Below are 23,731 nucleotides of genomic sequence, written 5' to 3' on the forward strand. Positions count from 1 at the left end.
ATCTATAGGTTTTTTTGAAAGAAAAAGAAATATGTGATGAATACAGTATTGAATGTGCTGCGGACGTATCTGCTCTGCTCCAGAAAGTTGAAAACTATAGCCTTTGTCTCGGATATTCTGAAAAGTAAGATCACCCCATTCGATACTCCACTAGTTGCTACAGTGAAACTTGCTTCTAGCAAGAGCAAGGGGACCACAATATTTGCTCGTTATAACCAAATGCTTCGTAAAAAACGAGTTCGTGGAAAAATTCATCATACTCACTTTTTTTTATTTTTAATCCAAAGATTGTAGACAGACCAAAGATTGTTGATTAATTTGCTTTGAACTGTCTGAATGTATGTTTCTTATGTCATTGTTTTTGGGGAATGCACATACACACATATAATTTTAAATGCTTCCTTACTCAACAAACTAAAAAAAGTGCTGTCATTGCTTGCTCTCAGGATTTATGATTTATCACTAACTTTCGGATGATAATGAAATATTGAAGAAAATTTTCTCAAAAAAGGATAAACTTGACTGGAAGTCGACAAAAATTTTATGAATTGCAGAAATATTGCTCGCTTTAAGCGGGTTTACTCGTAAAAAGTGTGTTATGCTCCCATAGATTTAACATTGTACCAACCAAGTGTCTCGATTTCCTTGCTAAATCTAGGTTCTCGTTAAATCAGAGCTTGTTATAAGCGAGTTCGACTGTATTACATTACCGTAACCTATAAATCTAGCAGTACATTTTTTTTAGTTAAAAAATTACAATCTGAATCAATTTTGATTTTCTGGTTTATGAAAATGCATCTTAACGAAGTGAACTTAAACTCCTAATGTAATAAATAGTTTTGTATGTCTAAAACATTGACATCAGTATTTCTGGCAAAGAGATTGCAGGCCATATAGCAGTTAAAATCACACCGAGTTGCTGCCTCAGCAAGAAATGGCGAATAATCAATCTGTTAGACGACATCTGGATGCTTTTACCCGAGGTCGAATCATTGGGAAGTTTTAGGAAGGCCGCAGTGTGATAAGTGTGGCTGCAGAATTTGGAATTGCTCACAGCATCGTTTCATGACTTTGGTGACAATTTTAAACTACAGGAACAGCAATCCGGGGGTTCAGTAGTGGTCGTCCACGAGGAACCACACCCGCAGATGACCAGTATATTGTCTTATAGGCCAGAAGAAACAGGCGGCAGACAGCTGGAGAAATCGCTAGACACACGTCACAGACGACTGGACGACCGATATCGTGTTTTACCGTGGCCAGAAGACTGCACGGTGGTGGTCTGTTTGCACGACGCCCTATATGGTGTGTACCTCTAACGCCTGCCCATCGGAGAAGGCGTTCTCTGTGGTGCCGGGAACACCGGAATTGGAGAGACAATGATAGGGACGAGTACTCTTTACATATGAGAGCAGATTCAGTCTGAGTAGCGATTCTCATCGCATACTCATCTGGAGAGAGCGGGGAAGCTGCAATCATCCCTCGAACATCATTGAAAGGGACAGGTATGGAGGTTGCGGTGTTCTCGTTTGGGGAGGCATCATGTTTGGTAGTCGTACAGACCTTCACATCTTCGACACAGGTTCAGTCAACGGGGACCCGTTATTGTAACGAGATTCTTCTTCCATATGTGCGTCTTTTTAGAGGCGCTCTGGGTCCGCAGTTCCTTTTCATGGACGACAATGCACCATGTCATCGCACAGTAGCTGCCGAACAGCTCTTAGAGAGTGAGGATATTGAACGTATGGATTGGCCGGCACGATCTCCAGATCTCAATCCCATTGAGCATGTATGGGATTTTCTAGGCAGACGCTTGGCAGCTCGTACCTTACCACCAGTAGCGATTCGGGAGCTTCGATTGGCACTGCAAGATGAATGGGCAGCAATGCCTCAACAACTCATTGACACCCTCATTCTCAGCATGGGCAGACGCTGTGAAACCTGCCTAGCAGTCGGGGGAGATAATATCCCCTACCAGGGGTCTGGCCAGAGGATATTTGGGTCCGTTAGCGGACCCTTCACAAAATTCCAGTCAACCAAAACGAACCTTTCACAAAATCCCGATCAACCAAAACGGACCTTTCACAAAATCCCGATCAACCAAAACGAACCCTTCACAAAATTCTGATAAACAAGATCGGATCATTCACAAATTGTTTATTGAAAGAGCAAATGTGAAAGCAAAATAACGCATATTTCTGTGTATAAACCAATAATTTTTGGAACCTTTTCTGAAGTCAAATTAGAGGGATCAGCTTATACAAAATCTTCTAATTTTGCAAAAGAAAAAAAAATGGCATTCTTGCGATGCTCCTGCAAAGGATAAAGATAAATAATTGCTACTTCCAAATAAATATAATGCTTGTTGTTTGTTTTATCACAGCTAATTAGCAGCGGTGTTGTTATAAACTTTTCTGAAAAGGGGTTGGTAAGCAATTTTCTCCCCGCTCATGATTTAATAAACAATAATAATATATATCTGCATGCGAAATGAACTTAGAACTGCAAAGGGATAGTAAGAGTGGGGGGAAAATATGATCGCTTCAGATAGGGTTACCAACTTCAAAATTATCACCACTTAGAGTCACGTTGAACCTTTATAATGACTTGATTAGAAAAAATTCTCATCATTTTACCAGCTCGTCAATATTTGCATTTTTAATGTGCGGGGGTGCGGTGTGATATTTAACTGTTATTTTGGGAGAAAATTATATTGGTTTTGATTTTTCAATGCTAACAAGGATGATTAATTTTAAATAAACTCTTTTAATTACCGTTTTTTTTTCTTTAGATGTCTACACTTTGAAAAATGCAATCTTTTAACATCCGATATGAGCATCATATTTTGTTCTTTTTTCAAGCTAACTTCGCTTTATTAGGATGCAAATAAATGAAAAGTCTTTTTATTTTTGTTAGAACTCTCATTTCAAGTTTTTAAAGCAAAATTCCATTTTCTTTTACGACAGATATAGATGGTTTAATTTTTTTTTGCTTCAACTGTGTCCACAAATATTAATGAAATGTTTATCATATGCCTCTAAAATGCAATTTTAAAATAATTTTATCAAAAATATTTCTTTTACAAGCCGTTTTATACTTTTGATGTCTTCACTTTGAGAATTGCGATCTCTTTGCATCCGCTATGGGAATCCAATTTTTCGAATTTTTGATGTTTATTACGCTTTGTTAAGAGGTAAACAATCAAAATATCTTTTTATTTTTGTTAAAATCACGGAATTTATAAGTTTTAAACGAAATTCTGTGCTTTTTAAGTGTGTCTTGGGTCAAAAAGTTAAAAACGCTGTACCCTTGTCTGAATTTTATTTTATTTATTTATTTATTTGTAACAAATATTTTAAATACTGTACAGAAATGTTTCTATTATAATTTAACGTAATGTAGAATGGTAGATAAATATTGATACTTGAGAGAGCGATGCCCCCCCCCCCCCACTCAATGTCCAGAACGATATAAAAAACACTCCAGAATGATATTCTCGACATAGAAGAGGAAAACACTTTAAGTTTATAAAGAATAAATACCTTTGTGCTGAAAAATTAAAATGTCAGTAATCCAACGTTATTAAGCACAAAACTTGCAAATGATTGCAGACACGTGTTTCGGTGTTACAAGGAACACCTTTTTCAATGCAAAGAAGTGTGAGCTTTTGGATGAAAAGTCATCCGAGAAAAGCAACACGGTGGAACAGGAGGTAGTATAAATATCAAAAAATAGAAATTAAACAAAACAAAAAAGATAAAATGACACATGGAGACAAAATTTATTATATAATTCCATCAGGAAAAAACCGTTAAGTAATAAATTTTAAAAGAAAACCCATAAACAATGCAAAAAGTCCAAAAATGAAACCACTCTGAATAAATTAGCAATAAATTTACCAGCGGGAAAAACTATGTATGGAAGCAATGTATCAAATGGAGAAATGCAGAAAAAACAGAGTGAAGGATAAACATATTGGAATTAGTTAATCACAAAACGAAATAAGAAAGCAAAAAATGAAAAAATAAAAGTAAGAAATGTACGACGTTTACATAAAAATAATAGAAAATCTAAACCAATTTTAACAAAGGAGTCCACACAGAAGAAAAATAGGGAATTGCAGTAAGATCGTTAACTAAATTAGAACGGTTCCTCAGGATGTGAAAAGATTCCCAAAAATCAAGATCCAACGAATTGGGGCATTTTTGGATAATTTGATAAGAGTTAAAATCAAAAGAGTGATTCGATTCCCAACAGTGTTGAGCAATACTGGATTTATTCAGCTGTTGTTTTCTCACATAGCTTTGATGTTCTTTTAACCGAAATTTCAAAGAACGGCGGGTCTGTCCGATGTATCCGAGTCCGCAATTGCAAACAATTTTATAGATCCCACAGCAATTAAGAGGGTGAATAGAATCTTTAAGAGAAGAGAAAGAAAGTTTATTAATAGGAGAAAATACCACTTGGAATTGGAATCGCTTCAGAATCTTAGCAACCTGAAAACTGATACCAGGGAAGAAAGGCAGAACAACTAAATTCTTAGTGTTAAAAGTTCTATTAAGAACAACATTTTGAGATTTTTTGCAAAGTTTTTTATAAATGGAATCAACTAAGGTGGGCGGATAGTCTCTATCAACAGCCACAGCTCTTATATAGTTAAGTTCCGCATTAAGAAGCTCAGGTGAAGAACAAATATTCATTGCACGATAAACATATGTGTTGAAAGCTGAATATTTTTGATTAGGAGGGTGAGACGATAATCTATGTGGGGGTAAGGAAACAGCAAAAGGTTTACGATAAACCGTAGTTTCAAAACCGGACTCGGTTCGAGAAACGAGAACATCCAGAAATGGAAGGCAATTATTCTGTTCTTTTTCACAAGAGAATTGAATATGAGGATCAATGGAATTTAAAATGGATAAAGTATCATCAATGCTTAGTTGACCGTGGTTCATAAGAACAAAACAGTCATCAACATAGCGAACATAGAATTGAAACTGTAGTTTCTGAAACAACTTGACCTCAAAGTAATGCATGTAAATATCACTAAGGATGGGGCTAAGTGGGTTTCCCATTGCCAAACCATCCAACATAGTATAAAATTTACCATTAAAAACAAAGGAACTTTGCCTTAGACAAGTATGAGTAAGGAAAACTAAATCCTCAATTTCCTTAGAGGTAAAATGAAATTCAGACAGTCTACTCTGAAGGCATAACAATGAACCCTCGACCGGAACGTTCGTAAATAATGAGTTCACATCAAAAGAAACCATAAAAGAATTATTTGGAACGCAATTCTGAATTTTTTTGACAAACTCGATAGAGTTTTTTACAGTGAATACATTATTACTCATAAGAGGAGAAAACACAGAGACTAAATATTTTGCAAGTTTATAAGAAGCCGTACCAATATTGGAAACAATCGGTCTGAAAGGAATGCCAGCTTTATGTACCTTGGGTAAAGCATAAAATCTAGCGCAATTAGCAATAGAAGGAATAACAGAGCGTTTAACATTTATTGGAATAGACTGAACAGACTTGACAGCCAAAGAAATAGTCTTTAACTCATTTTCACTAGGATCTTTAGAAATCTCTAAGTATGGACCAGAAGAAATCAAATCATTAGTTTTGTCAACATAAGATGATTTGTCAAGAACAACAATTTGACCACCCTTGTCAGCTTTAGTAACAACAATATCTGAATTAGAAGTTAAATTCTTTACAGTACGCCGAACAGTATTAGTAAAGACGGGATTGGAAATTCTAGAATTAAAGTCCACATTAGAAGCAATAAGATGCCTAACGCAATCTTTTTGATTGGATGATAAGGCACTAAATTTAAAAGCTTTCTCAATAGGAGCAATAAGCTTAGAAAAAGAAGGTTTGCTGGCCAGAGCAAAGTTATCATTGCATTTTAGAGCATTAATTTGAGAACTATTTAAAGGAACACTTGAAATATTAACGACAACATTTTTATTTACCACTGGTAAATTTTCCGAAGGAACAACTTTCGAATTTCTACAAAGTTTAGCTAATTTCTTTTTCAAAACAACTTGATGATTCTCCGTAGAACGAAGGGTTCTAGACCAAGAAGTTCTATCAACATAATCAAAATCAGAAATAGAATTTGAAATAGAGAGATGCAAATCATAGAGCTCACGTTCAATAAACGAGAGGCGTTTCCTAGTTTCTTGGATCGAAGCTCTAAGTAGAGCCAATTTCGACCGAAAAATAACTTTATCAATTTTTACAGAACGTGGTAAGTTACATTTCAAAGAAATAAAATTCGGAATAACTTTCCTGCGCCTACATTCTTGAAGAAATTTTAAGTGGTTCAAAAAGCGAAACTTCTTAATACGAAGATTGCAAAACCTATTGATTTGAGACATTCCAAAAACAAAATAACAAAGTACATAAGAACAAATTATTATCAAAAATACAAATCAAATTAAAACAGTAACAAGGCAAAAATGAAGCAAAATTCAAAACTACCAAATACAACAAATACAACCAAAATTCAAGGCAAGAAGAAAGAAAAAAGAAAGTAGAATGCAAACGTACGGCCCGTTTAAGCCAACTAAATAAAGAATAAATACCTTTGTGCTGAAAAATTAAAATGTCAGTAATCCAACGTTATTAAGCAATAATTAACAAAATTTGCAAGTTTTGTGCTTAATAACGTTGGATTACTGACATTTTAATTTTTCAGCACAAAGGTATTTATTCTTTATTTAGTTGGCTTAAACGGGCCGTACGTTTGCATTCTACTTTCTTTTTTCTTTCTTCTTGCCTTGAATTTTGGTTGTATTTGGTAGTTTTGAATTTTGCTTCATTTTTGCCTTGTTACTGTTTTAATTTGATTTGTATTTTTGATAATAATTTGTTCTTATGTACTTTGTTATTTTGTTTTTGGAATGTCTCAAATCAATAGGTTTTGCAATCTTCGTATTAAGAAGTTTCGCTTTTTGAACCACTTAAAATTTCTTCAAGAATGTAGGCGCAGGAAAGTTATTCCGAATTTTATTTCTTTGAAATGTAACTTACCACGTTCTGTAAAAATTGATAAAGTTATTTTTCGGTCGAAATTGGCTCTACTTAGAGCTTCGATCCAAGAAACTAGGAAACGCCTCTCGTTTATTGAACGTGAGCTCTATGATTTGCATCTCTCTATTTCAAATTCTATTTCTGATTTTGATTATGTTGATAGAACTTCTTGGTCTAGAACCCTTCGTTCTACGGAGAATCATCAAGTTGTTTTGAAAAAGAAATTAGCTAAACTTTGTAGAAATTCGAAAGTTGTTCCTTCGGAAAATTTACCAGTGGTAAATAAAAATGTTGTCGTTAATATTTCAAGTGTTCCTTTAAATAGTTCTCAAATTAATGCTCTAAAATGCAATGATAACTTTGCTCTGGCCAGCAAACCTTCTTTTTCTAAGCTTATTGCTCCTATTGAGAAAGCTTTTAAATTTAGTGCCTTATCATCCAATCAAAAAGATTGTGTTAGGCATCTTATTGCTTCTAATGTGGACTTTAATTCTAGAATTTCCAATCCCGTCTTTACTAATACTGTTCGGCGTACTGTAAAGAATTTAACTTCTAATTCAGATATTGTTGTTACTAAAGCTGACAAGGGTGGTCAAATTGTTGTTCTTGACAAATCATCTTATGTTGACAAAACTAATGATTTGATTTCTTCTGGTCCATACTTAGAGATTTCTAAAGATCCTAGTGAAAATGAGTTATAGACTATTTCTTTGGCTGTCAAGTCTGTTCAGTCTATTCCAATAAATGTTAAACGCTCTGTTATTCCTTCTATTGCTAATTGCGCTAGATTTTATGCTTTACCCAAGGTACATAAAGCTGGCATTCCTTTCAGACCGATTGTTTCCAATATTGGTACGGCTTCTTATAAACTTGCAAAATATTTAGTCTCTGTGTTTTCTCCTCTTATGAGTAATAATGTATTCACTGTAAAAAACTCTATCGAGTTTGTCAAAAAAATTCAGAATTGCGTTCCAAATAATTCTTTTATGGTTTCTTTTGATGTGAACTCATTATTTACGAACGTTCCGGTCGAGGGTTCATTGTTATGCCTTCAGAGTAGACTGTCTGAATTTCATTTTACCTCTAAGGAAATTGAGGATTTAGTTTTCCTTACTCATACTTGTCTAAGGCAAAGTTCCTTTGTTTTTAATGGTAAATTTTATACTATGTTGGATGGTTTGGCAATGGGAAACCCACTTAGCCCCATCCTTAGTGATATTTACATGCATTACTTTGAGGTCAAGTTGTTTCAGAAACTACAGTTTCAATTCTATGTTCGCTATGTTGATGACTGTTTTGTTCTTATGAACCACGGTCAACTAAGCATTGATGATACTTTATCCATTTTAAATTCCATTGATCCTCATATTCAATTCTCTTGTGAAAAAGAACAGAATAATTGCCTTCCATTTCTGGATGTTCTCGTTTCTCGAACTGAGTCCGGTTTTGAAACTACGGTTTATCGTAAACCTTTTGCTGTTTCCTTACCCCCACATAGATTATCGTCTCACCCTCCTAATCAAAAATATTCAGCTTTCAACACATATGTTTATCGTGCAATGAATATTTGTTCTTCACCTGAGCTTCTTAATGCGGAACTTAACTATATAAGAGCTGTGGCTGTTGATAGAGACTATCCGCCCACCTTAGTTGATTCCATTTATAAAAAACTTTGCAAAAAATCTCAAAATGTTGTTCTTAATAGAACTTTTAACACTAAGAATTTAGTTGTTCTGCCTTTCTTCCCTGGTATCAGTTTTCAGGTTGCTAAGATTCTGAAGCGATTCCAATTCCAAGTGGTATTTTCTCCTATTAATAAACTTTCTTTCTCTTCTCTTAAAGATTCTATTCACCCTCTTAATTGCTGTGGGATCTATAAAATTGTTTGCAATTGCGGACTCGGATACATCGGACAGACCCGCCGTTCTTTGAAATTTCGGTTAAAAGAACATCAAAGCTATGTGAGAAAACAACAGCTGAATAAATCCAGTATTGCTCAACACTGTTGGGAATCGAATCACTCTTTTGATTTTAACTCTTATCAAATTATCCAAAAATGCCCCAATTCGTTGGATCTTGATTTTTGGGAATCTTTTCACATCCTGAGGAACCGTTCTAATTTAGTTAACGATCTTACTGCAATTCCCTATTTTTCTTCTGTGTGGACTCCTTTGTTAAAATTGGTTTAGATTTTCTATTATTTTTATGTAAACGTCGTACATTTCTTACTTTTATTTTTTCATTTTTTGCTTTCTTATTTCGTTTTGTGATTAACTAATTCCAATATGTTTATCCTTCACTCTGTTTTTTCTGCATTTCTCCATTTGATACATTGCTTCCATACATAGTTTTTCCCGCTGGTAAATTTATTGCTAATTTATTCAGAGTGGTTTCATTTTTGGACTTTTTGCATTGTTTATGGGTTTTCTTTTAAAATTTATTACTTAAAGGTTTTTTCCTGATGGAATTATATAATAAATTTTGTCTCCATGTGTCATTTTATCTTTTTTGTTTTGTTTAATTTCTATTTTTTTGATATTTATACTACCTCCTGTTCCACCGTGTTGCTTTTCTCGGATGACTTTTCATCCAAAAGCTCACACTTCTTTGCATTGAAAAAGGTGTTCCTTGTAACACCGAAACACGTGTCTGCAATCATTTGCAAGTTTTGTGCTTAATAACGTTGGATTACTGACATTTTAACTTTAAGTTTAGTTGATGCAGTTTGTGCCATCTCTAAATTTTAAAATTTCGTTTTAACAAAAAAAAAAAAAAGAAAAAAAGACAGTTTTGCAAAATAATTTGATTTTTCACAAAATTATTTGCTTTTTCACAAAATTAATTCATTTTTCACAAAATTATTTGATTTTTCACAAAAAACGGACCCTGTGAAAAATTCTGGACAGACCCCTGCCTACTAAAGACCGGATGTTTCTTGCTGGAACCCATCACAGGGATGTTTAGGCCTTCAGTCGCATTGCGCTCCATGCTACTTTTTCAATAAAGCTTCTTTTTATCCCTCTGATTTCTCTTTTAGTAAGTGTTGCTTACATTACACATGTCCTTACGTATTGGGGATCTTACGGTATTAAATGTGTTGATTTGGAAAGCTTTTGTACAAAGTTATATTGAAAAAACCGTCTTGTCCTTAATTTTTGCACACCAGTGTAGTTTTAAAAAATAAAGGACCATTCATTAATTACGTAAGGATGATTTTGGCAATTTTTGACCCCCCTCCCCCCATGTAAGGGTGCGTAAGATTGTTTATCTGCCGCCCCCCCCCCCCACTATTCTTATGCATCTGCTTTATTTATGCATCTTAGCCGTTTCTTACGATTTTACACATCAGTTCTGATTTTTCACACATTTTGAAATCTGATTCCATGGGCTTCAATAATACTCGCCCGTATTTCCTTTTAGCATTATTTTTAGCTCTCCTTATTTTTAATTGTGTAGTAGAGGACTTGTAGGCTTCTAAATTTGGCGCTGTCATTGAACTTGAAAGTATTAAGTCATCTGTATTGATTTAAAAGACTCATAAAAATTAATTTTCAGCAGTGTCTTGAGTTAATGAAGATCTTGGAAAATGAAATTGGCCTAAAACATTAATTAAGGACGTATAAAATACAGAAATAAGGGAATTTTCAAGGGTAAAATTTTTAAAAATTCCGAAAATGTTGCAAAAATCACAAATTTTGGAATTTTTTCAATATTGGTTGCCTATCCTAAAACTTGGGCGACAAACAATCTGTTAAGTGAGTAGTTAAGTACTTTTATCTATTTTTTTTCTGGTTTTTTATTTATTTATTAATTATTAACTTAATTTTAGTAATTACTAAATTATTGCTAGTCGCAGATTTTTTAGAAAACTACTAGCTTCAAGTTTTAGATTCATTATTTGTTTACAAAATAAAGTATTTATTTTTAAAAAGTTCAAAAGAAAAAGACATTAAAACTTACTGTTTACCTGTAGTTACCATGTCATTATTGCTGCACGTTTGAAACTTCTTTTGTTTTGAAAAATCATTTTGCAATTAAAACCTTTTTGCAGTATTTTTTGAGATTGAAAAATTATTGTGCTTCATATCAGATTTTTGGGGCAAAAAATAATAATTTTTTTTACATTTAAATTTGTACCTATGATGTAAAAAGAATTTATTATTTATTGGAATCCAAAATATGTTTTCAAAAATCCTCAATATCCTTGGTAGCAAAATAATTAAGTTGAAACTAATTATTTCACATGTCTCAAGTGCATATCAGATAGTTGCAATTTGATTTTCACAAAACACTAATTTAGATATTCTTGTGAGAAATGAATGTTTTTTTTTTTCTGTAAAAATGCATCCCATGAGTCATGGTAAATTTACAAACAGAAGTCAGGGAAAGTCATGGATTTCAAAACTCAGAATGTAGCAGATATCCTGAAAATTATATAATTAATTCATGTTAGAAATTTGAAATTAGAAAGTGAGTGAAAATTTATTTTGAAAGGTGTATTATTATAATTTAAATACTATTAAATTGTCATGTGCATTGTAAACCGAATAAATTTGAGAAATAATGTCCTATAAAAATGACTTTAAGAACTTTAATCTTTTTTTTCCTTTAGATTAGGAAATTTGGCCTTTTTTTTAATTTTAAGAACTTTAAATGGCTCGATCAATAAATTATGTACTGCAGTTTAAATATTGTGCAATAGTGCAAGATTCAACAAAAGTTATCTTTCATTTTAAGCCAAAACATTTATTCTAAATTATGTCTCTTTCCATAACAGCATGAAATATGCCCTTGTAACCTATGCTGATGAAGATGATGCACCTGGAACAATTGTATCTACAAATTGGATTGATTTTGAAAATGAAATTTGTTGGTTTCCTAATGTAACAACAGAAAAAAAGACAAAACTGCTTCTTTCCAGAGAATCACCATCAGAAAATTGGACACAATGTCAAGTCACAATTTTAAAAATGTTCAGTAAGTTTTAATTTATCTTTGCATCTTTTTCAGAAAAGTTTTGAACCTTAGAACCACTATGTGACAGTTATTTACTTGCAATTTAGGAAGTAGGAAAGAATTTATGTGATTAAGAAAAATCTAAAACATGTTCTGCCTATAAACTATTTGAAAACCAATCTCGTAACGATTAAACATTTTTCCAAAGTTGCACATTTTAGAAAGAACATTGTAATAGCGCCTATTATACAACATTTTAATTTTTTACTGAATATCATTCTATAAAAATTGAGAAAATAAATGCAACCATTTTTTTTAAACTGTCAAAATATTTCAATTTAATTCATTTCAATAAGCTGAATCGTTTAGAATCATTTGGCTTGCTTAAGGCAAGCATTGGTTCCAGTTTTCTAAAAACAATTCCAACAGCTCTCTTAATACTCATAAAACTTTGACCAAACTTCATCTTATGCTGAAAGTTCCAAGCTTTCAAAAAGGACCTAAAACTGAAAAATATGCAAGAAAATCTTCTCCCCCATATGGTCAAATTCGTGTGAAAAATGAGCTTAAAATTGGAATACAAAAAAAAAATCAAATTTTCAAAAAACCTCTTTGGGGTGCTACAAATTAATTTTGTGCCAAATTTCATGAAAATCAGCCGAACAGTCTAGGTGCTATGCGGGCCACAGACATCCAAACATCCCCCTGGCAGAAACTTTCAGCTTTATTATTAGTAATCTAAGTGTATTTGTATGGGACTTACTGGCAGGTGTCTGTGACATTTCGTTGTTTCCCTCTGTGTCTCTTCATGAATGTTCTTTTTTCTAAATGACTTATCTCCAAGATTGAATTGTTAGACATGATCTTTCAAGATGGTGGATTGAACAGTAATATAATCATACCGAGCATGCAATTTGCATCAAAAAACAGTTGCGGACAGTGAGTTGGCGGTTTAAGGGAATTTGTATTGCATTCCCCCTTGCACATTTTTTTCACTGTCTTTCTTGGCAATTCTAAGAGGAGGTTTAACGAAGTTCGACTGTACATGATGCTTAAATAAAAAATATGCATTAGCAATGCACAGCTGTAAGACATTTTCCTTTTTTTTTTCTTTTTTTGACCAACTTTTAATTTTTTTACTAGGAATTTTTATTTTATGTTAAAATTGTTACATTACTGTTAATTTTATGAATAAAGTTTACAAGAGTGCTGGTTGCCATAAATATGCTGCTGCAGAATACCAGAGTTTTAGCTTTGTTTAGAGCCTATATCAATTGGAAATATCGCGAACTATCGTGAAGCTTTTCTATACCACGGCTTCCTACAGCAAGGATGAAACAGTTGGTTCTATACTGTGTTATCTAACATCAACTAGTCAATGTTATAATTATTACTATTGTTTAATTTTAAATTGCAAAGTAGTTCATTATATTGTATAGTGTACAACTTTCTTATCAATCTGTTGGACAATGCGTTGTCAATGCAGCACAATATTGCACATTTAATTTCATTTTGTTAGCAAAAATTTTAATATGGATGAGTTAAAAACAACAAAATTTTTTCACTTATCTTATAGCCCTAGTTCTGCTCCACTCTTTTGAATAATTTGCTGAACAACTTATTGCAGTTTTGCAAGAAATACATATATATATATATATATATATATATATATATATATATATATAAATTTCTTTACTTAAAGATAATTATTTGGCTGCTGTGAAAGCTCTCAATCAAGAATTGGCGAGTTTAGATATAGACCCTGAAAGGACTTCGAGAAAAAGGAGGAAAAGGTACATTTTCTTGCCTGATGGTTCAAGCTGTGATGAAGACGGACCAAGACCTGCAAAACAGTCTCCTCCTTTTGTCATTAAATCCCACACTCCGCTTTCTCCGTTCCCAGAATCGCCTGATCCAAGGAGATCTCAGATTGGCCTTGTGGAGAGAACACCTGATTCAGCTCTGAGCATTACAGATGGAAATGCCTCAGCTATTGTTGATACAAATTCGGGTGAATATGCATATTTTTAATATGTATAAATAGACATTATTTTTAGTTTTTACATACATACGTAGGCGCCTACAAGATAGGGATATTTAACCTACTTCTCATGTTTTTGCTACATAGTGGTCTCTAATCCAGTAATAATAAAAGTATTGAAAAATAATGAAATAGATAACTATGTTTACAAGTTTTTAATGAAGTATTTTTTTATTAATTTATGTTAGTTAATATTTAATTTGCTAGCTTTTGCATTAAACTTAATTATGAATAAGGGGCAGCATTTATCCAGTTCACATTATTTTTAAAAATCTTGTTACATCCCCTAAATCCACTTCAGAAACAAAAAAGGAAAGAAAAACGTTTGTGTAGCTCCCACGGTATACTTTTTAAATTATTTAAATGTAAAACATAAAACTGGCTTTTCAATGACTTGTAAAGTTGTAATTTCTATTGAAATGTGTTTTGAAATAATCGTATTTATTTCATGCTGTTTAATGAAAAAAAACAGCCAGTTCTTAAAACTGTTAAATTAGCTGCATACTAGAGTTTTGAAGACTGAAAGTACAATAGATTCAGTTGTACTTCAGAGCATTTAACATACTTTAAAAGGAGAAAAATTAGGAAAAACAAAATCAGCCAAGAGATGAGTGTCAAGTTTGTGTTTTGTGCTGATTTGTGTTATTAGATTGTCATACAGGGCTTATAAACTAATATTTTTTTAATCTAAATTTTATTTTTTTATGCCTCTGAATAGGGTATAAAAGTTACAGCTGATAAAACCCAATGATTAAAATAGTTGATTCCCATGTTAGGTTTTGGACTGCCCAAAACTGATTTTAGGACAGGACAGGTGGTTTTTACCGTTTGAAAGCGCCTTAAACTCCAAAAGTATGCTAAATGAGTGTAATCTAATCAATTTGTATTTACTAATTTTTTCGTTATTACATGAAGATTTCCGCATGCAACAATTGGTAGGGAATGAAGGGAAATTCACACAGTTCTACCAAGACAACTAATTTCAGTTTCATTCATAACTCAAAGGAATGTTATTAAGTGTGCCATATTTAGGTGCAGGCAAAAAAAAAAATTTTTTAATGGTTTTTGCAAATAAGTTTTACATGATGTTTTAACGAAAATTATTTTTTTAATCATAGATTAAAGAACACCAAATTGATGATTAGATGCATGCACTTTAAAACTTGTGCAATTTCTTTTTTAAATTCATATTTTTAATACAATACATTTTGTAACTACAATGAACAGAAACTATAGTAGTTTGTCAATTTTTAGAAACAAATTATTGGAACTTTCCTGAAGTAGTAATTTAGTTTTAGATCATGAAATGGCACCATAGTGAAGAGAAGAAAATCTTCACAAAACTGTAAAAGACCCCAAATATATATTTTTTTCTCTTCAGTTAAAAAAATGTCATTTAATGCATTTAATATTATTATTGCACTATATTTTGAACACTTTTCATTTGCACACATGCATAAATGTCGGAAAATTTGGTTACTGTTCTGCAAAAAAAAAAAAAAAAATGAATTGAAATTTAATGAAGAATTCAATTTTTTTGTAACTAGATTAGAATCAGCTGTATAAATAAGTTTCACATATATTTATACTGGAATGTTCACAATGAATAAATATTCAATGTAAAACATAACTTTGACACATTTTGTTCTGATTTTAATATTTTCTCACAAAATATAATCTCTCTAAAAATGTAGTTTTGGACACTTTCGGACAGTTTTGGGCAGGATGGTAAAAACCTTGATATTTACCGTAGTTTTTACTGTAGCGTCCAAAACCTTGCCAACCCTGGTTGATGCATGCTATTTTTCCCCCTTTTTTTGTGATATCAATTTCATTATATAATTGAACTTAAAGCAGGAATGTTTGTTATAATGTTCTTATTTGAAATGCTCATTCTTATTATTGGAATAAGAGATAAAGCTTTGATTTGAGTTATAAAATGACACACTGCTAGGAAATAATAGGGGTTGTCATTCTCCATAGATTCATGTTTTAAATGACTAGGACCAGCTTAGCTGCCTCCAGAGCCAGTTGATAGCCCTCATTTTTGTATTTATATTATTTGGAAATGCAAGTATAGAAATAAAAATTTGTAGTCGTATTGTAAGTTATACTGAATATAGTATGTCATAGGCACCTTGTACGGAGGAGCCGGAAAGGGCAACTACCCCTTCACTTTTTTGAACAATTGTCAAAATAGTAACAGAACCTTTAGGTGATTTTTTAAACAGTTTTGAACTACTTCAAAATCTCAAAATGCTCCTGAAAAATTTTTGCTCATATGTGTTTGCGCTATAGTCCTATGTTTTTCACTCCATTTTATTGAAATCTATATTTTTTGTATTTGCCTATTTTTTACTGGGATCTCCTGGAACCCTGGTTCCTGATAACATGAGGTATGAAAATCTCACCTAGAACCTGAGGAAAATACTCTAATTGAAGAATAAATGGTGTGCTCTAAAGTGCTTTATTTTGATTTCCATTTTAGAGCTGGAACTCTGTATCTTCATAAGCTATTTCTACTTTTGCATGATTAATCATTGAAAACCATATGCATAACCATATACCATTCTGTTGCGAACTGAACTATATTTTTAACTTGATAGCACAGCCTCAGGCTCATGAAAACGATCGATGGCTGCTATGATGCCTAAGGGCATAGAGTTGAAAACCCCTGGAGTATAGTATCACATTATATTTTATGTTCAATGTTAAAATGCTAAATATGTAAAGTAGCCGAAGCTTCGACCATTGAATGGCCAAAGCTTTGGTATCTTGCACTTTGGCTAACCTGCATTTTATGCCATCTCTAATTGTAAAAATATATTTAACTGGCCAAAGTCAAAAAGTCGCAGAGGAATGATTTTGATTGACGTATTCAGTTTCAACAAAGAGTGATAACGTCGCATTCTTCAATCCTGAAGAGTAATAGCTTTGTATTAAACAAAAATGTTGCTAAAGTTAATTTCTAAAAAGTTACTAGCATAATTTAGCTTGAAGGCATCAAAAAAATAATAATAATAAATAAATAATAATACTAATAATAATCTGAAACTCAGACATGATATGAATAGTTTTAGTTCTTAAAAGTGGGCAGTGGGGGGCAAAATCATTTATTGTCCAGGAAGAGTGCTGATAAAAAATAAGTTCATCAGAGAGACAATTATGTATAATTTTTGGCCTATAATTGACTTCTATATGTTTATAAAAAAACATTTATACTGAAACCATAAATTAGAGGAAAACCAAAATTTATGGTGGAATAAACCTGAATAGGACTAGTAGATAGCAGATGCAATCTATGACTGTTACATTAAGCTACAAGACAAAATAGAGAGGAATTTATATATAATCATAAGTTAGGTTTTGATCTCTTAAACGCTATCCTTTTTGTGTACATGATTCATTTTTATGAACAATTTGCAATTATTATACAGGGTCCCCACTAAAGTCCGTAGCCACTCCGATAATTTCTGAAGGGCAAGAACTCGATAATTTCCAAAGACATCATAAAAGGTTGATCTAGGTATAGTAAAGTTACCATGAGCTACACAATGATGCCACTTATAGCAGCACCTGGGGCAAACTACAAAGTTTGCTTTCTTATCTCAAAAACTGTTTGAGGTATGGGGTTAACTATTTCTTTGGTCTCATTGAGCAAAACTGCACTCACTTGTATTCATTCTAAGATAAAGATACAGTCAGACCTCGATATATGGTCACCGGCTTAGAAAATCACACTGCATATAAGGTCACTTTTCTAAAGTCCCGGCTTGCTGAATAGGAATTCTATGTTATGTATTATCGGATATATGGTCTGGTCATAATACATTCATCGCTTATAAGGTCACTTTTGTCTGACTTCTTTAAATGATTTCATTGCCTAATCGATTCACTTCCAAGAATTTTACGGGATATACGATCCTTAAAAAGTAAAAAGTCATTTTTCCTATTAACATAGTAAATTAACAGTAGAAAGTGAGTGTTACGACAGTGATACTAAAATATGAAGCAGTAACGTGAGCACTCAGTATGTACATATCGTAATTTTTTACCAGTTATTAGAACCGGAAGAAAATTTTTAGAAGATACTTAGAAACCATTGTGCTTAAACTGAAGAAAAAATGCATCAGTCCTGTATTAATGTAATTTTAAGCGAGGTAAGTTGCACATCAGTTCTTTGCTTAGGGGTCATTTTCTCTAAACTGCTAAATTCTTGTCCTTGCTCCAAAAATAACAAACTAACTAGTATAGAAGTAAAACTGACGCTAGAATGCTTTAACAACATGTTTTTATGTTTGTAAAATAAGTTAAAACAAACACTCTATTATTATTATACATTTAAATAATTTTTTGATATGATAAATGTCATTCCCCTGTGTGTCCCTACCTCCACCTTAAAGGAAAATCAGCTCTAAAGAGTCAGGAAGCCATGCATATTTGTACAGAAATTGTTGTTTAACCTCTTAACAAGTGTTATGCAATGTTGTAAAATAGAAAAATAAAAAATTTTCAAGGTATGAACTATTTAAAAAAAATAGTAAAAAATGTCCTTTGATTTTTTGTCATTCCCCTGTCGAGGAATGGAATGAATGTTTCTCACACCTGGTAATAGTTGTATTAACTCATAATTTAATCTTTGAATTCTGGTCTCATCATAGAAATAATTTTAATTAGTTCTTGTTGAATAAATACACCATGTCGAGTATATTCGGGTGATCTCAAGTTAAATCTTGATAAGTATTTTCAATGACTGTCATTACCTTGTCTTTGATAATTCATTTAATTTTGTAATAATCGCTCAATGAATGATTGACTCTTGTTTGTATAGAGTTTCCCCCCCCATTACTTTAAGTGACATTGATATTTGTTGTTTGCAGTTATGACAATATATAAGTTAACTTTAATTTTTGTCATTCCCCTGTCGTCCTTCCCCTGTAAAATGTAAGGGAAATAAATATCCACAATAACTACTTTTTGGACACCACGACATTGCATCTTTTTCAATTTCATAAAAGTAGTGTTTCCTTTTCCCACATAAATTATAATATCGTCAGTAAAACCCATTATTTCCTCTAAGTGTCATTCCCCTGGCACAGTGAATGCCATTCCTTGCCCTGTTCAAATTGCGCTGTTTAGGGAAAATGACCCTTAGGCATATTTGAATGCAGTTTTATTCTAAATGGAAGTTTTAAAAAAACATTCAAAATTTCTTATTAATTCCAAAAATTTCAATTGGTTCAAATCAAATCAACTATTATAATTTAATTAACTGATGTTTTTGAACGTATTAAATTTTGAAAAGAATTAATGTATACATCCTTGTTCATACATCCTTATTTATCAATAAATATATATATGAATCGGTTATGAGGTCACCCCGCTTATAAGGTCAGTTTTGTGAAGTCCCGTGGAGTGACCTTATATCGAGGTCCGACTGTATAAAGCATCTGTGCACAAAATTTAAAACTATATGATATTACAGTAAAACCTGTAAAGTTGACCACTTGTCTAAGTTAACCACTGTTTTAGGTACATAATTAGTCCTGTATCATATAAACCAACCTATATAAATTGACCACCTGTTTAGGTTGACCACTAAAATAGTGCACCTCAAGTGGTCAACTTACACGGGTTTCATTGTATAAGAAATAATACACTGTGGTTAGACAAAATTTTTAAGCAAGACATTGACATTGCCTTTTACTTTCGATCATATGAAAGCAAAGACTGAACTTTTACATTGACTTATCTACTTAGAAAATAATCAATAATTTATGCGTGATGCACATACTATAGCAAATGTATTTGCACAGTTACAAATGCACAGCATCAGAATTAATGCTTGTTAATCACTAGGTTAAGCCATTAGGTAATCAAAATTGGCCCTATTCACTTGACGTCACTGTGGGTATGTAGCAGGCGAAAACTCGATTATCCTGCGTCTGTTACCACATGTATTTTTGCAGCTTATAAACTTTTCTTTGTCTTTAAAAAGGAGGTCATTTAAATGCTTTTAACTCAGAAACATTGTAAAAAAATGACGAACGATTCATTTGGCTTGAAATACTCTCTTTATGATTGTATTTTCCTGATTTTAAGCGTCTTGGTTCCTCATTAGTCATAAGTCGGAAAATAGCGATGCAGTGCTTGGAATTGAAGGAAAGACTAGCAAAAATAGTTGGGGATTATGTTTCTTTCAGGAGAACAGGTGTTAATACTAAAATTTGGCTCATGTGGTTGGGGATTCATTTGTAGTGTATTTAGTGATGTAAAATACCTGGGTATTTATTTTTAGGGGTAAATACTCAGGGTATATACCCGGGTAAATACCCAGAACGGGTATTTACCCGGGTATTTATTTCAAAAATTTATATTCAACTCAAATACTTTTGTGTCTGTATTTCTTTATGTATATATATATAACCAACCATATACAAAATAAATTTTTGCCCAAAAATTGTATTTTGATCACATATTTAAAGAATTATTGTGTGAAACAACTTAGCAAACTAATATAATATTCACATTAAATGTGTTGGATATGCCAAATCAATGTCCCCATCTTTCTTTTTTGTTTTTCATTTTTCAAAACAAAATTTAAAGTTTTACCAGTACAAATAGAAAGTAAGTGACAGACTTACGCCTCCTAAATACTAAATGCCTATCGTGTTCTCCCTTTTAACATAGAGCAAAATGATCCCAGTAAGCATATTTTTGGTCTTCTGGCTACTGCCAACTATTGAAGGTCGAAAGCATTAGAAATTAAAAGCTGAGAATACAATTGGTTAACTTCTAAATTTAAATTTAGAAATTAACCAATTAAAGATTTGATTTGAATTGTTTGGATCCATTGTCATAGCAACACCATCCATGTATTGCCGTCAGGTAGTAGCGTTGTTTGTGTACCGGCGGAGGATCGCTTTTAAAGCAAATGTGATATGCATTTAGTATTTAGGAGGCTTTGGAAAAACTGATTACAACTCAAAGCCAAAACTAACTAGTAGCATTATATTATGAAAAATCAACGAAAAGTTGTGCTAGTGCCATCTATGTGACAAAATTAAATTTAAATCCCTTTGCTTTACCCCATAAAAAAAATTAAATTATCCTGCCATCCTATTTAAGTTTTAGAATAGTTCATTCTAAATTCTGACCGTTTTTTTTTTTTTTTTTTTTTGATGAGATTTCATTATGCCTTTAATTAAAGAAGTTATAATATATAAATTTTTATATTTTTAATCTTTCATTTTACAGTTTATGTTTTAAAAAGAAAATCATCACTTTTTGATACCACCTAAAGTTTTTTTTGGCAAAATGTTCTATTACTAGGGGATTTACCCTGCCTTAGGATAAATACCCAAAAAAATATTTACCTTCCCACCCGATATCACTAATTGCGTGTATTAAAAATAGTTCGAATAAATTTTCATCATGAAGTACTGAAAAGCAAATCCAAATGAGCAAGGCAACAGAAAACAATTTTTTTTTTTTTTTTTGCTTATTAATATGAAAACTGTTTCTATATTTGCCACGTTACCACTTAAACTACAATAAAATAAATAAAATAACATCAGTCTTAATAACTTCTCAGTAAATTCTTCCAAGCATCCCTCATGCTTCCTTTTTTTTTTTCATTTTGGATATGACTAACCTAGATTTTGATTTTGAAATCCTGAAGTTCATCATTGAATTGCTTATACTTGTCCAATTATGACATTGAAAAGAAAGATTCTTTGGTTCACGATATGTTTCTTCCATAATTTCATCAAGTCTTCCAATAAAAAATATTATAAACTGTGTAATACATATGTATGTATCAGTTTTACCAATTATTTCATACTTAGATTTTAAAAAAATATTTCAGACTCACCTTTTGCATTTTTTTGTACAATACCCAGTTTTTGGGTATTTACCCAGGCCTTGGGTAAATGCCCGGGTAAATGCCCAAAAAATATTTACCTACTCACTGGGTATTTACCCGATCCTCATCACTAAATGTATTACACATATTTTAAATTCAAAATAATTTTTGAACTTGTGATGTATTAGAAAAGTGACCATTTAGGTACAAGGTTTCTTTCCAAAGTTAATTTTGAAATTAAGGAACTGTTGTGCTACTTGCAGTGTTTCCTCTAGACATTTCTAGGAAGGTGTGATGCCGTGTCCATTTTAGGCAAGCTTTAATGTGCCCTATCAATATGCTATCTTTACCAACATTTGATCACAAAAGCAAATTTTCATGCTCAAAAAGTAAAAATTCACTCCATCATGACCTTGAAATGCAACTTTATCACTCTACATGACCCCTAGAATGGATGTAGGAAAATTATGCTACAAAATTTGTTTAAGATAGTGCCCTTTTATCAGGAAGCCCTTTTTTAGATCTAGAAGAAACAAACTTTCCTAATTACAAGAAAAATGCTTGAAAATCTGTATAAATAAAACAGGGCTCTCTGCCGAAAAATACTATTTTAAACTTTTAAGTCAATAATTGCTCTTATTTCATTTATTTTTATTGTATTCAAAATTTTTCTCAGCAATAATATATGCGAAAGCTGATCACTATTATTCGATTGAGCGGGAATCTCTAACATTACAGCTATGGAGAAATATTCCGTTCCGAAAGATTATATTTGTATGGGCGTTGGGCGGGGTATTCGTTTATCTGTTATCCGATTAAGTTGCGCTGACAGTATTAGCACTTTTAAGCATATTTCTCTCATACATTTACGAAATACATCTTAGTCTTGCTCTGTATAACTGTACAATAATTTTTGTATCTTGCTTTTATTTATAGGTATCAAAAAGAATATTCAGTTAATGCAAGCACAACAGGATTTAATGAGGGATAACATGAAGAACCTCTCCTGCATTATCAACAGAATCGAGAGTAAAATTGATGCAGTGTTGGAATTGGTTGAAAGAAAACCTTCCTTAAAATTAGAAACCAATGAACTGATCAAATTGGCATTTCTGCCAATTGGCAATGAAGAAGAATTTCAAACCTGTAACTTTTTACTAGTTAAAATTTCTTCATTCCGGCAAAGTCTTGTAAGAAATATTTTATGTTTATATTTTTAAAACATATCGCTCCTCGGCAAGGAAAGTGACACAACTCGACAAAAAAAAAACAGCATTGGAGAAAATAGAGTTTTCACGCATCTGTAGTTTTAAGTGCTTTAGTCTCAAATAGTACAATATGGGAAAAAAAATTATGATGTGATGTTTACTGGTTTTTGTTGTTTAACTTAATAATGCATATTAAAAGTTTGAATTTATTTCTTCTAAATTATAAAAATTAGTGATATATCACTGTTGATTAATTGTTTTTTTTTTTGCCACCAGGCACCAGTTATGTGCGCTTTTGTGGCAAGAAAGAGCATTAAATGTAGATTTTATATCAATAACTAATGGTTTTCCCTAAATTTTGAGTTGTGTCACTTTCCTTGCCGAGGTGAGATATGCACATGCTCAAACCTCAAGCATGGAGCATCCAATCAAATAAATCCATAAGCTTATGTTATGATGTCACTCTTAGATTTTCGGAGCAGGAAAAAAAAATAATGGTCTTTTAGGGTCAGAGTTCGCCAAACCCGTTCCCCCCCCCCCCCCCCCCCGGGTGGAACTCTTGGAAAAACCTACTCTCTCGGTGAAAGGGAGATTTCAGAATTTACTTCATATTTGAAA

The 23,731-nt window shown here is 32.3% G+C and overlaps 1 protein-coding gene across 2 annotated transcripts in view; it reads left to right on the forward strand.

Moving 5' to 3' along the window:
• The window catches only part of LOC129227652 (uncharacterized), a 47,125-nt gene that overhangs the window by 14,866 nt on the left and 8,528 nt on the right, over positions 1 to 23,731 (forward strand). For both annotated transcript variants that reach the window (XM_054862241.1, XM_054862242.1), the window contains 4 exons: positions 9 to 124; positions 11,822 to 12,021; positions 13,703 to 14,011; positions 22,842 to 23,095. In XM_054862241.1, the coding sequence (XP_054718216.1) occupies positions 9 to 124; positions 11,822 to 12,021; positions 13,703 to 14,011; positions 22,842 to 23,095 (879 nt within the window). The remainder of the gene's footprint in view (positions 1 to 8; positions 125 to 11,821; positions 12,022 to 13,702; positions 14,012 to 22,841; positions 23,096 to 23,731) is intronic.

Source organism: Uloborus diversus, chromosome 8 (genome assembly GCF_026930045.1).
Source record: "Uloborus diversus isolate 005 chromosome 8, Udiv.v.3.1, whole genome shotgun sequence".
Lineage (NCBI taxonomy): Eukaryota > Metazoa > Arthropoda > Arachnida > Araneae > Uloboridae > Uloborus > Uloborus diversus.